This window comes from Pseudophryne corroboree, chromosome 8 (genome assembly GCF_028390025.1).
Source record: "Pseudophryne corroboree isolate aPseCor3 chromosome 8, aPseCor3.hap2, whole genome shotgun sequence".
In the NCBI taxonomy this organism is placed as follows: domain Eukaryota; kingdom Metazoa; phylum Chordata; class Amphibia; order Anura; family Myobatrachidae; genus Pseudophryne; species Pseudophryne corroboree.
Window position 1 is genome coordinate 52,782,649 of NC_086451.1, and position 15,188 is coordinate 52,797,836.

The 15,188-nt window shown below is 38.2% G+C and overlaps 1 protein-coding gene across 1 annotated transcript; it reads right to left on the reverse strand.

Annotated features, from left to right (window-relative positions):
• Positions 1-406: 406 nt before the first annotated feature.
• Positions 407-15,034, reverse strand: LOC134948419 (myosin-4-like). The gene is made up of 40 exons (XM_063936376.1): positions 14,994-15,034; positions 12,416-12,628; positions 12,188-12,331; positions 11,712-11,868; positions 11,585-11,612; positions 11,359-11,473; positions 10,951-11,043; positions 10,799-10,862; positions 10,616-10,714; positions 10,218-10,321; positions 9,960-10,098; positions 9,745-9,863; positions 9,505-9,654; positions 9,251-9,421; positions 8,864-9,170; positions 8,700-8,773; positions 8,487-8,574; positions 8,262-8,379; positions 8,005-8,128; positions 7,782-7,918; positions 7,435-7,690; positions 7,086-7,328; positions 6,564-6,740; positions 6,319-6,464; positions 6,134-6,224; positions 5,663-6,052; positions 5,459-5,585; positions 5,004-5,122; positions 4,410-4,606; positions 4,133-4,316; positions 3,858-4,023; positions 3,529-3,653; positions 3,099-3,407; positions 2,773-2,976; positions 2,554-2,679; positions 2,295-2,465; positions 2,107-2,211; positions 1,442-1,537; positions 638-772; positions 407-542 (listed from the first exon to the last, which is right to left on the reverse strand). Exons 2-40 carry the CDS (start codon positions 12,614-12,616, stop codon positions 525-527), a joined length of 5,817 nt encoding a protein of 1,938 aa, XP_063792446.1. The 5' UTR covers positions 12,617-12,628; positions 14,994-15,034; the 3' UTR covers positions 407-524.
• Between the last annotated feature and the right edge of the window lie 154 nt (positions 15,035-15,188).

The following is a 15,188-nucleotide window of genomic DNA, read 5'->3' on the forward strand; positions in this document are numbered from 1 at the left end:
GGATCTTCCAAAGCACCCAAGATCCTGCTGCATCTCTATAGCACAGGATTCCGGTGTCCACCAATTAGATGTATAGGATGAAAGTTTTCATTGCCCTTTAAATCTTTCAAGAACTAAAGTCCCAGATCACATTCTCTAACTGCTTAGCTTCCTTTCAAAATGTTTCAAAGGCCTACAGTAAGTAAGTAGATAAGTAAGTAGGTAAGTGGGACCAATAACCAACTCGTGCGCATGCATAGGGACACCCGATGGATAGGGGCATACCGTATGGACGATGTCAAAATTAGCATCTAAGAATTGGATATTAAAATGTCTACAATGTCAATATATTGTATGTATACACATATTTCTTCAGATTACAGAAGCCATTGATCATGTTTAGCATGGTAATAAGAGGACAAGAAAGTAAAAGATGCTAATTATTTATTTAAACTTAGGTACACAGGGTAAGGGGAATGGTACATGGAAGGCATTACATAAGAAGTTCACATTTTGTGAGCATCTCTTGTAACATTCAAGTGTCTTCATTCTTCATTGTCTTTCTGTAAAAATACAAAAAATAAATTGTTAATAGAAATATAAAAACAATATATAAAAGATAAACTAATGCACAGAAACACAAGTGCAGTTATTTTACCTTTCCTCCAATATCACGGCTTTTGACTCTCAGTTTGTTCACTTGGGACTCTGCAATGTCGGCTCTCTCCTCAGCCTCTTCCAGCTCATGCTGCACCTTCCTGAAGCGGCTCAGGTGGGCATTGGCTTGTTCCTCCTGAGATAGATTACAGGAGGCAAGTCAAATGACATAATAAGCATAACGGTCTTCATTGGCATTGAAAATCATGCCAAACTTCATCTTGCTGCATATAGCGATCTTAAATAAATTTATAGGGATTATAGGAAAAAGTAATACTACAGCTATAATTTCCTATTTCATCCAACAAGTATATTATGGATATGTAAATTCAAACAAGAGTTAAGTTCATATATGTCTATTATATAATAGGTGTTTATAGATCTATATTACATTGTTAGCAAGGAGAAGAAAAACCCACTATCTACAGTATAGGTATATACAAATTGCATAATGTATTTTACACTTTAAATTTACAATTTAAGTGTTACTTAATCTAATCCCATCCCAATGAAACATTGAATGAGATCTCTCTCCAGCACCAGCCGTATTTACCAGGGACCCAAAACTTTATCTGTAATAGGGGAGATCGGAACAGTGGCTCTTTGGCCACCATTGATGTTAGATTTAATCCTCCACTGTTTGGCACTCAGCTGGTGTATCTATGAGTTTAGACAATGGACTTATTTGGCATTTGCATTGTTGGCCCATGGATGCAGACAAATCTTACAAACATTGGATAGTCTAATCATTGAAGAATGTTACAAAACTCTCTTTGCTCCTAATAATGAATCAGGTGGCACTTACAGTTTCCTCAACTTGTCTCTTGTAGGACTTGACTTTCAGCTGCAGTTTATCAACCAGGTCCTGCAATCTCAGGATGTTCTTCTTGTCTTCTTCAGTCTGCCATATAAACATTCATTGTACTCATTATAATTAGGTTACAGCTTTCTCACTAATTGTTATAGCTAATACTATATATGAAGGGTTTTAACAAGATTCAAGAGCAAAACATTCTTCAAAGGAAGAGGAGTATTAGAACACGAGGACATGCACTGAAACTTGAAGGAGATAGATTAGGGGAAAATTGAGGAAAAATTACTTTACAGAATGGGTAGTAGATAAGTGGAATAGCCTCCCATCAGTGGTAGTAGAGGCTAAGACAGTAATTTAAACACACTTGAGATAGGCATAAGAATATCCTTCCAAAGGCCTAAGGAACAAATAGTGTTGAAATTACCAAAAGGATAACAGAAAAAGGTGCAGACTAATTTGGCCAAGTGGTCTGCCGTCACATTCTATGTTTCTATGTTTTATGAACAGCTACACTAAATTAAAATTATTCTGGATATATATTATAGGATACATAAGAGTAAGTGTTCAGAATTAAGATCCACAAAATCTTTCAGATGTTGTATAGGTGACCTGACTGTTAATAATTGAGTCTATAATAGAAGCAAATTGTACTTTACCTGGTAGCTGAGTTCCTTTACTCTCCTCTCATATTTACGAACGCCTTTAATTGCCTCAACTCCGCGTTTCTGCTCATTCTCCAGCTCATTCTCAAGTTCACGCACCTGTGGAAGCCAGGTGTTTTTATTATTAAAATGAAAACTATAACTATTACTCATTAATATTGTTCCAACATATGTATACATACTCTGGACTCCAGTTTCTGGAGCTGCTTCTTGCCACCCTTCAATGCCAGCTGTTCAGCCTCATCCAGACGATGCTGCAGGTCCTTCACTGACTGTTCAAGGTTCTTCTTCATCCTTTCCAGGTGGGCACTGGTGTCCTGCTCCTTCTTTAGCTCCTCTGCCATGAGTGCAGCCTAAAATGCAAATCAAGAAGCAATAAGTTGAATCATTCTATAAAAAAAAATATTGTTGCTTAATGGTAGCATGACATAGAATACATACATCTGTGATGGCCTTCTTGGCTTTATCTTCAGCATTTCTAGATTCCTGAATAGATTCCTCAGCTTCGTTCTGGAGCTGAGCAATGTCATTTTCCAGCTTCTTCTTGCTGTTGATAAGGCTGGTGTTCTGGGGGAGAAAATATGTCATTTATTACATGATTTGGAGAGATTTAGATAATACTCCTCCAGTGATGATCAGCAGCTCAGCAGCAGACCTTACCTGTGAGTGCAAAAGCTGCACACGTTCGCTGGAATCCAGAAGTTCCTGTTCTGCGATCTTGCGAGATCTCTCAGTTTGTTCTAGGGCAGACCTCATCTCCTCAATTTCAGCCTGTTGTAGGTTATTTCTGCGTTCTATCACAGCAACCTGTTCCTTCATATCCTCCTGTCCCCTCAGGGCATCATCCAATTGCAGCAGGGCATCCTGTTGGACAAAGATTATAACATTGAATTGAATATTTAATTTGTGTATGTAGATATATGAGCTGGTTTGTATTATGAAGCAAAAAATAATAATGTATAAGGAACACTTTATGTTAGGAATACCTTCAGTTGTGCCTGCACATTTCGGAGCTGTTTCTGTGACTCTGCAGCCTGGCGGTTGGCATGACTAAGCTGGATCTCAATTTCATTCAAGTCTCCTTCCATCTTCTTCTTCAACCTCAGAGCATCATTTCTGCTCCTGATTTCAGCGTCCAGTGTGCTCTGAATGGTGTCAATGGATCTCTGGCTGTTTCTCTTCAGCTGGTCAATCTCCTCGTCCTTCTCTGCAATCTTCCTGTCCACCTCTGATTTGATTTGGTTCAGCTCAAGCTGGACACGCAGGATCTTGGCTTCTTCATGTTCCAGTGATCCCTTTGGAAGTAGAAATAAGGTAATACAATAGAAATAAGGTAATAAATTACTAAATTATATCAAAACATTACTATTATGAGTAAATCTAAATATTCAGCAGAAGTCAGTTCTAGTCACTTACCTCAGCTTCCTCCAGGGCAGCCTGTAGGTCGCTCTTTTCCTGCTCAGTCTGCTTCTTGGCCTTCTCCAGTTCATTAATAGATTTCCCACTCTCGCCAATCTGTTCGGTGAGATCTGAAATCTCCTCTGGAAAAGAAATAGCCAAATAAATATTGAAATTACAAAATTCATGTTTATTAATTCTCTAATGAAAACTAAAGCCATTCACAGATAAGTCTCAGAAAATACCTGCACCATATTGTCTTTACTAAACATGTATGAAAGTTGTAGGATATAAACAGTTCAGAAAGTAAAAAAACAACAACATTATCTTTGAAGAGATAAACATACGTTGCAAATTCTTGTTTTCACGCTTCAGGGTTTCTACATGTTCCAGAGCCTCTTCATAAGCGTTCTTCATCTTAAAGATCTCAGTGCTCAGGGTGCGGGCCTCTTTCTGAACAGCCTCCAGTTCAGCCTGACCTTCTTCGTATTTCTGCTTCCATTCTACAAGGACCTGTTAATAATAATAATAATAATAATAATAAAAAGAAGAAGAAATATACAATCTGCACAGTGTGCCTTACAGTTACAACATTGCCACAGTGGTGTATTTGCCTATTTACCTTATCAAAGTTCCTCTGCTTCTTATCAAGGGCAGCTGCGGCACTGTTTGCTCTCTCCACATCAACCATAAGGTCCTCCACCTCAGCCTGTAACCTCTGCTTGGTCTTTTCCAAGGAAGCAGATTTGGAGTTCACAGCCTCCACTTGTTCCTCAGCATCCTGCAAGCGCTGAGCCAGCTTCTTCCTGTAAGAGTATTAAAAAAAACAATTTAAACATTATTATTAGCTAATTATTTATAATTTGAGCATTAGTGACATTTTCTTGAATAGGACATACTTGGCCTCTTCCAGCTCCTCTGTGCGCTGAATGGCATCAGTTTCATATTTGGTCCTCCATTGGGCAACTTCACCATTAGCTTTAGACAATGTTCGCTGGAGCTCAGCCTTGGCTTCTTGTTCCTCTTCATATTGCTCACGCAGCAAGTCATTGTCATGGCGGGAAGATTGCAGGGCATGGGCAAGGGCATTCTTAGCCTGGAATTTACAGAAAAGTTTGGTTTGTTGAAATATGAATGGCGTCATGTCAAACATTTGCTATTAAAACTTAAACAACTCTGACTTAGGGCCTTATTTAGGTTTGTTAGCAAACCAAAAAAAGTTAGCAAATGGACAAAACCATGCTGCACTGCAGTTGGGGCAGATGTAACATGTGCAGAGAGATTAGATTTGAGTGGGGTGTGTTCAAACTAAAATCTACATTTCAGTGTAGAAATAAAGCAGCAAGAATTTACCCTGCACAGAAACAATATAACCCACCCAAATCTAAATCTCTCTGCACATGTTACATCTGCCCCACCTGCAGTGCAACATGATTTTGCCCAATTGCTAACTTTTTTGGTTTGCTAACAAACCTGAATAACCCCCTTATTACCTTTGATTCCTCCTCAAGTTGTCTCTTGAGTTCCTCAACCTGTTGGGTGAATCCCTGCTTTCCTCTGGAGAGCTGAGAAATCAGAGATTCCTTCTCTTCTATCTGGCGAGATAGCTCACCTGGGATTCAACAAAAATGAGGGTCATACAGTGTGAAAACTGTAAAATAGCAGCCATTAGAATAGTTAAAAAGTTGCTTTAGTAAATTCTGGAAAACAATTATTTATAAAAGTCTATTTGCAGTAATATTATAGTAAATTACTGATCTGCTAAATATTTATTAGTAGTTTTATATATTCTGGTATGTAATTGATGACAAAGACATCAGTTGGTGAATTACATTCAAAATATCACTCAGAGTGCTTGGCTTTAATTTATGCTATAATTTTAGGAGGCACATGAAAAGGGCATGTTAGAATACTACATTTATTAAGGACTGATAATATTTCAAAGTACCATTCTCAGTCTGGAAACGAGCCCTTTGTGTAGAGAGGTCATTAATCAAACGCTGATTCTGATCATCCTTGGCCTTCACTTCACTGAGTTGGTCCTCAAGCACACGGTTCACTTTCTCCAGGTTGGCCTTCAGGAACAGATAGTCATGTTACTATCTTCATACATATAATAAAATAGCAAAAACAAAAATGTAAATTACATTACCTTAGACTTAGAGATGCTCTCCAGGTTGCTGGCAAGATCATCCACCTCCATCTTCAACTCACTCTTCTCTTTCTCTAGCTTCTGTTTGACACGCTGTAGGTTGTCAATCTGTTCTCCAAGCTCAGCAACACTGTCAGCATGCTTCTTGCGCAGGGCAGCAGCTACAGCTTCATGCTGGAGGGTGGCTTCTTCCAGGTCACGTCTCACTTTCTGGAACTCAGCTTCTCGCTTTTTATTCACCTCAATCTGGGCAGATGATGCACCTCCAGCCTCTTCAAGTCTTTCACTAATTTCCTCAAGTTCTCTGGAGAGATCGGCCCTCTGCTTTTCGACCTTTGCACGAGCTGCCCTTTCAGCTTCAATTTCCTCTTCAACCTCTTCAATACGAGCCTATAGAACAGCAGTTTATTACTACACTGAATGAAATATGTAACATGCAGTCTTAAGACATGCTTTCATTCAAAGCCATACTTGAAGTTCCTTGATCTTCTTCTGCAGTTGGGATCCCAAAGACTGCTCATCCTCTATCTTTCCTTGGAGTTGGCTCATTTCAAATTCCTTCCTGTGGATGCCAAAAAATACAGGTCACACAATGTTCCCACCAACTTTATCAAATATTCTGTTAGTGAAAATACTGTAATATAAGAACCACACACTTTTTCAGTTTCTCATCAGTCTGTTGTTTCTCATTTTCAAGATCCATAACTGTTTCCTGGGTCAGTTTGAGGTCACCTTCAAGCTTTCTCTTGGCTCTCTCAAGATCAAGACGAAGTTTCTTCTCTTGTTCCAGTGAACCTTCCAGCTACATGTATAAGAAATATTTAAGTTACTTTTTTATAAATGAATATTCTTCAAACATGTAACTTATTTCAATATAATATACAGGACAACAATTACTTACATCATCTACTTGCTGTTCCAGCTTTGTCTTGGCTTTGGACAACGCATTGACTTTATCTTCTTCAGCTTGAAGGTCATCAAGGGTTTGTTGATGAGCTTCCTGGAGAGCCTTCTTCTCCTTTGTGACTTTGGATACATTTTCATCGAGACTTGCTAATTCTTCAGTTAGGTTTTTAACCTAAAAATGAGAAAGATTAGGCACCATCTGTGTGGAATTTATAAGTTCTCTCATATTTGCATGGGTTTCTTGCATGGTTCCAATTTCCTCCCACAATTTAAAAATATACCGGTAGGTTAATTGGCTTCTGACAATTTTTTTTTATCTTAGTGTGTTTGTATGTGTGTTCATACGATTGCTAATACAGATTGTAAGCTTCACTGGAACAAGGACTTGGTATTAATGGCTGAAATATTCTCAGTAAAGCACTGCTGAATAGGTGTGAAATATATGAAAACTGATAATAAACTAGATTAAAGAAAAAAAAATTGTGCCTGAAGTTGAGATGTTCTATTGTGTCTATACCTTGTTTTCTGTGGCATGTTTTTCCTTTTCTACTTTAGCAAGAGTAAGCTCCAAGTCATCAATATCTTTCTTCAGCTCAGAGCACTCATCTTCCAATTTTCTCTTCTTGGCTGTCAGCTCAGCATTGCTTTCTTCCTCATCTTCAAGCCTCTCAGTGATCTCCTTGATCTTTGATTCCAGTTGGATCTTGTTCTTGATAAGACCTTCACATCTTTCCTCAGCATCAGCCAGAGTTTCAGATTCCTACAGATTATAAAATGCACATCAGCCATCTATGTTTTTGTGTTGATATGGTATAAAGATATTTTTAAATTAAACTTTTATGTAAATGTTTGTAATGCATTCCTACCGACTGGGATTGGAGTAGCAATTCATTCTTCTCTTGTACCAGGGCAATCAGTTTCTCCTCTAACTCCTTCTTCTTGGCTTCTGCCTTGACCAGAGCTTCTTTGGTCTTCTGAAACTCCTCTTTGATGTTTGCCATCTCTTTCTCATTTTCAGCACTCTGCAGAAGTGGCTTAATCTTGAAATACAACTTCATCCATGGCCAGTGTTTGACATTCATGAAGGATCTGACATTGTACTGGATGATAAATACTGCCTCCCTGTTTGAGAAATGGACATAATGTAGGGTTTTTGTTTGTAAAACTGGTAATTTTCTAGTGGGTTTTTTTTGCAACACAAAATTATTATTACCTTCTCTCCATCATTTTCTTAAACTCAACTCTCATTAAGAAGCCTCTGCAAAGAGCCTGAGTACGAGTGATCAGTTGTGCCAACTTTTCATCTCTCATCTCTTCCAGGGTACCCAGGAGACCAGCTTTAAAGAACACCTTATGGAAGAAATTTTTGTTGCATGAAGACCAGAGAAGACAAAGGCTGGATTCCCCAAAATGCCAGAGAGCTATTCATTGTGTACCTTGGTATGTCCAAATTTGTATTGAGTGTGATCTACATCAATTGAGCCCAAGAGTTTCTCAGATGCCTTCTTGCTGTCTATAAACTGCCCATCTGGAATAGCGCTGGCATTCAGTACCTTGTAACTATGTAAACAAACAAAGTAAGAGAGAATAGTGACCATTTTAAAGGTTTCAAAACGTATAATCCATAAATGTTTTGGTAACAAAGCATTTCAATAAATGAGCTACATATTGAAACATTTTAAAGGAATTTTACCGTTGCTTAAAGTCAGCATAGAGGATTCTGCTTGGGAATCCTTTTCTGCAAATTCTGATACCTTCCAATACACCGTTACATCTCAGCTGGTGGATGATCAAGTGGTTTTCCATGGTACCTGGCAGTACAGATTAAATAATTTTATAAGAGAGGACAACAGTTTTAATTAGGTCTAAAGGTTCCTTACATTGGGAGCAGAAAAAATGCAGTTGATCAAAACTGTACCTGGAGTCTTAGTTTCATTGGGGATCAGACAACGTACAAAGTGAGGGTGGGTGCTTCTCAAGTTGGTCATAAGCTTGTTCAAGTTTTCCTGTAGCAGATTCAAATAAAATAAAATGTTTTGACATTGAGATACAAAATACTACAAATTAGGCTGTAATCACTTAAAACTGTATTATACATACATATGTTATCCTTTATACAGTTAATACTGACCCTGAACAAACAAGACACAGTCTGGAAAGAGGATCCCTTCTTCTTCTTTGCGCCTTTACCACTAGCAGATGGCTCTGTTTATTAAAAATATTGTAACAGTTGTTAGAGGATTATTCATTATTTAGAGTTGAAAAGACCTTTAACCAAAACAGAAAACAACTCACCATCAGGATTATTGTGGGCGGAGTAGAGGTAGGCCAGCAGTTTGACTGAAGACTTCTGGTAGAGCTGGATAACAGATTCATTCAGTGGATCCTTATTCTTTTCAAGCCAGCCAGTGATGTTGTAATCCACAGTACCAGCATAATGCACCAGGGAGAAGTGAGCTTCAGCCTTTCCTTTGCCAGGCTTGGGCTTCTCAAAGTTCTTGCACTTGCCAAGATGCTGCTCATACAGTTTGTTCTTGAAGGATGTGTCAGTGGATTTGGGGAACATGCACTCCTCTTCAAGGATGGAGAAGATACCCATGGGCTGAATATACAAATATAAAGTTAGTGAGCTCCAGAATACCATTGCTTTTTGAAGGACTGGATTAATCTATGTGAACTCACCTTCTCAATGAGCTCAATGCAGGCAGCCAGATCCATACCAAAGTCAATGAACTCCCAGTCAATACCTTCCTTCTTGTATTCTTCCTGTTCCAGGACGAACATGTGGTGGTTGAAGAACTGCTGCAGTTTCTCATTGGTGAAGTTGATGCAGAGCTGTTCCAAGCTGTTGTACTGTAAGTGACAGAAAGGAGATGAGGAACTGCAGTGCGACCGGCTTGAAAGACTCACAAGGCTAGAACAGAATAATAGCCTACATCAAAGATTTCAAATCCAGCAATATCCAGCACACCAATGTAGAACTGCCTGGCTTGCCTGGTGTCCAACTGTTGGTTGATACGGGTGACCATCCACAAGAAGAGTTTCTCAAATACTGACTTGCAGAGGGCACCTACAGCATTGTAGACCTGGAGAAGAGATCATAGCATTTATTAACAGACTGTTGGAAATAAACACTTGTCCAATGTTCTCTGGTTTTGCTTCTTGTCTTAATGTACCTGTGGCACAGTCTGTCCTTTGGTAACAAACTCATTGCCGACCTTCACTCTTGGGTAGCACAAAGCTTTCAGTACATCAGCTGAGTTCAGACCCATCAAGTAAGCAATCTTATCAGCAACTATGATAGAATATAAAGCATTAAATTAATCTTACAAAATCATACATGCTAAATATTCATAATTGTTCTTGGTGGTCAATGAAAACAAGTACAAACCTTCTGTGCTGTCTGGCTCTGCCTGCTCCTCTCTCTGCTTCTGCTTGAACTTCAAGTTGCCGTGGTGCATGACAGCACCAGTCATCTTGTAGATGCCGTTCTTCTCATCTGGATTGAATCCCAGGACATCAATGGCAGTCTGTTGGGTAATAATGCATTAATATTAATTTAATATTATGATTATATCTTGAGAACATATACAGTAACAATTAGTGATTTAAAGAGCATCTCTTTATTCTAAAGACCTCAACTACTTACATCGGTGGCTATGAACTCCTCCACATCATCAATACTCTTCACAACAATCTCACCCTGACTGATAGCGGGGTAGTCGTAGGGGTTGGTGGTGATAAGAAGCATCTCTAAGCAAAAAAAAATATATATATATAATCAGGCAACAGGCAACTTGAGGCTTGACATTTTTAATGTAAATGTGTCAGTATTATAATGACTGAGTCTAGAACCCTGGATCATAGTTTTTACATGTTAGTAATCCAAGTGTTATTGAATCACAAAGGGTACAAAATTAAGGCAAGTCCAGAGGGTAAGAAGTTCATACAAAAATAAATTAATGCTTAACGTTATAATTTGAATGTTCTTTATAGCATAAATATGCATGACTTCCTCATATTTGGGGTAAATAAAAGGGAACTTACCAACAATCTCAGGTTTCTTGTTGGTCATGATCTGGTAGAAGATGTGGTAGCTTCTCTCAGCTGAGAGCTGGAAGGTTACTCTGGACTTTTCCAGCAGATCTGTAGAATTAAAATTTAGGGTACACATAAACACATATAACAGTCTACATTAGTAATTACTAAAAGGGACACATTCGTACTTACATGTTTCAATATCAGCTGAAGACAGTTTTCCAGTTGTTCCGAAGTGGATTCTAATGAATTTACCCTAAACATTGCAAATAATTAAAAAACAGGGTCACATTGCAAAACTATACAAATACAAACAGAAAATAACATTTTTGAATGATACGTACAAAACGGGAGGAGTTGTCATTTCTCACGGTCTTGGCGTTGCCGAAGGCTTCCAGCAGAGGATTAGCCTGGATAATTTGATCCTCCAGAGTACCCTAAGATGACAGATATATAAGGTTGATTAGAATCTTTACAAACAATCATTTGATTGAATTTTTTTAGCATTAGTTTGGTAAATGTGGGGGGAAAAGACAAATTAAATTACATGCATTCAGTTTAACCCTGTAAATACAAAAAAAAAAAAAAAGCTATACTTTCTATAAAGGTGACTTATATTTGTGGTTTAAAGCAGGAATGGCATATTTAGAATGTGTTAGCTTCGTCTACATGTGATGTTCTGTACTTTCATTTAATTAGCTGTTAATTACATTGTGTACATTGTCAAGGTTGGCCTAGAAATGAGAAGTTACCTGCAGGCTGTTGCTGAGTTGTTCCTTCTTCTTGGGATCTCCAATGGCTGCAATTGTTGCAAAGTACTGGATGACACGCTTGGTGTTTACAGTCTTCCCGGCACCAGATTCTCCACTGGAGGTAAAGGAGAGATAAAGCACACCATTAATAAAGGAGATTAAAAGCAACCATACAGAGATAAATAAAAAAATCTATATGAACCAACATATATGGAATTTTACTTACGTAATTAGGACAGACTGATTTTCACGATCTGTCAAAAGAAGGTGTGCATTAATGATGAATTATTAAAATATGGCCCATGGATTAAATGTCTAACCATCATCATTTAAAAACAATCAAATGTATGTACCTGTTAACATGAACTGATAGGCATTATCAGAGATGGAAAAGATGTGTGGTGGGGCTTCCATACGCTTTTTGCCTCTGTAGGCATTAACAACCCTAGGGTCGTACACTGGCAGCCACTTGTAGGGGTTGACAGTGACACAGAAGAGCCCGGAGTAGGTCTGCAAGGTTGCAAAGTACATTAGATTGAGTAGATACCCTACAGCATCTTATAAGATAAGGTGGCTCTATTTAACCAATAACAAGAAGTTAAGCTGTTGCCATTCTAGTGGAATATCTATAATGAGTACATGGTGTGCTGGGCACATGGACCCCTGGGGCAATGGAGGCTCCATAATGAACATCTTGATGGTCCTCAAAATGTTTAGTTTTAATGCAGGAAGAATACACATTTTAACATTGGTCTTCAGTTCTAGAGTTATTATAAGTTTGGCTACAAATTATACTGCGTTTCTGCCTAAATAAAGGGTCAGGACTTACGTAGATCATCCAGGCTGCATAACGTTCTTTGAGGTTATACAGCACAGAGGCCTCATTCAAGTGAGTCATCATGGCCATGTCTTCAATTTTGTCATACTTGGGGGGATTTTGGGGGTAAACTTGACCCTCTTTTACTGTTACAGTCTGAAAAGGAAACAATGAAACTTAAATTATGGCAAAACTATTTTCAATTTGGAATATAACTTGTAGATATAATATCATCCTTACCTTCCCATCGTCAGTCTTGACAGTGAGTTTCCCATCTTCCCGAGCGGTGACGAGACCTTTCACGTAGAGTTCCTTTGGGTCCTCCACGAAGCAGGTGTTCTTGGCATCAAAAGGCTTGTTTTGGGCCTCCAGTCTCTCTTTATCACCCTTACGGAGAAACGGGGCGGCGTCGCCGAAAACTGCCATCTCACCGTCCCCCATGGTTGCTGGTTTCTGGAAGAGATTATTTTGAGAGAATTTATTTACAACTGAAATAAAACAGAACACATGGACTTCTAATATGTTCTTAAACAGTTCTATAATACTTAAAGGGTCTATTCATGAAGCAGTGAAAAGTGTTGAGAAGTGAGCCAGTGGAGAAGTTGCCCATGACAACCAATCAGCATCGAAGTAACATTTATAATTTGCATACTATACAACTGTACGGAGCAGCTGATTGGTTGCCATGGGAAACTTCTCCACAGGCTCACTTCTCCACACTTTTCACTGCTTCATGAATAGACACCTTAGTGTGAAGGTGAAAAAGAGGTCCAAATGTAATTATTTATGTAGTGCTGATGGTCAGACAAACTAAGGTGGCCAGTATATTCATAGATATCAGTGATGCCAGCTGTTGCTGAAAAATTCATAGGAAACATCCTCATAAATATTGTTTCAGTCAACAAGATTGGTGTCCCCTCTGCATGTAGTACACTTGTAGTGCAGCTCGTATTTCATGTAAATGTAATGATAATGAAATAAAGAGAAGTGAGGTTCTGTGTCTATATTAATATTAATGCTAACCAATATAGTTGATGTAGTGGTTAGCATTAATGCCTCACAGCCCTGAGTACATGAGCTGAACCCCTAGTCAACGCACTATCAGTGTGGAGTTTGTATGTTCTCCCCATGTTTGTCTGGGTTTCCTCCAGGTACTCCAGTCCACCCCACACACACACTTCAGAAACATAGTGGTAGGTTAATTGGCTTCTGACAGAAATATTTACACTGGCATTTACGTGTGTCCATGTGATAGGGAATATAGACTGTAAACTTCACTGGGGACAGGGACTGATGTCAATGACTTAAATAAGTGCATGCTATAAAAATAAATGTGTGTATATATATATATATATATATATATATATATAAAAAGAAATCAGACACACATAGGGGATTCCTGTTGCCCAGCAACCTCCCTACTACACAGATTTACCTTAAATTACCAGGCTAATCTGGTTGCAGCAATTTTATTGCAGTCCTGTCTGACTTTGAGAGGACATTACACAGTGTCAGTGAGATCAGTAGCAGAAAACTGCTTCTAATCATCACCCAGTTTGACTTCCCATACTGCCGAGTGCATTTACCAGTAACCTGGCGTGTAAATCCTACATGCTCAGAGATGAGACGTGTGTACTTCCTCTCTGGAAGGCCACGAAGAAAACCTTTAATCTGGTCATTAATTTCTGATGAAAGTGGACCAGGAGATCCAACTACTGCACTGGTTTCCTGTTTCACTGTGTGAGTCGGGGCGCTGGCTAGAGTACGTGCAGAAGTTCTCTAAATTTGTTGACAAAGCCAGTAACGCTATGTAGCGTAGCAATGCTCTAAACTAAAACCGCTGTGAACTATTCATTTTACATTGGGGAGATAGCAGATTTTTCTAATGATGTGATAAGTAGCAATAGAAAATCTTCCTATTGCTGCATAATGATAAATAGACCCCATTGTACTTTTCTTATTCAGTTTATTAAGCTGTAAAGTTATTTCATGTTGTGTGTTGTACAGTACCACAGTGGTATGCACCGTAAAACACATAGGAGAAGATGTATCAAGCCATGGAGAGAGATAAAGTACCAACCAATCAGCTTCCAACTGGGATTTTACTGATTGTGCTAGAAAAAAGACAGAAGCTGGTTGGTTGGTTGGTTGGTTGGTTGGTTGGTTGGTTGGTTGGTACTTTATCGGTCTCCAATTTTTCACTCTGCAAAGCTTGACACATCTCAACCATATAATGTTTTAGTGTACAGTTTAAATATTATCGTTTATTAATATGTAACAATTAATACAGGTTGGGTATCCCTTATCCAAAATGCTTGGGACCAGAGGTATTTTGGATATCGGATTTTTCCGTATTTTGGAATAATTGCATACCATAATGAGATACCATGGTGATGGGACCTAGATCTAAGCACTAAATTCATTTATGTTACATATACACCTTATACACACAGCCTGAAGGTAATTTTAGCTAATATTTTTTATAACTTTGTGCATTAAACAAAGTGTGTGTACATTCATACAATTCATTTATGTTTCATATACACCTTATACACACAGCCTGAAGGTAATTTAATACAATATTTGTAACAACTTTGTGTATTAAACAAAGTTTGTGTACATTGAGCCATCAAAAAACAAAGGTTTCCCTATCTCACTCTCACTCAAAAAAGTCCGTATTTCGGAATATTCCGTATTTCGGAATATTTGGATATGGGATACTCAACCTGTAATAAAGCACTTTTCATTTTGCTGTTGCATTGCAAATTAGTTTAATAATAGCTTTCTTACTGTGCATTTTTAATGTATTATCACTTACCTTTTAGTACGACAAGGACGGAAGAATATGACGACTCTCTCTGAAAAGCAAACAAAAATTAATAACAGTCAACAAATTTCTAAGCATGTTGCATCTGTTAGTCTAATATATATATATATATATATATATATATATATATATATTATATAAAGGTAGAAATGGCTGGCACTCCATGTTTGTGACTGTAACTTGCGC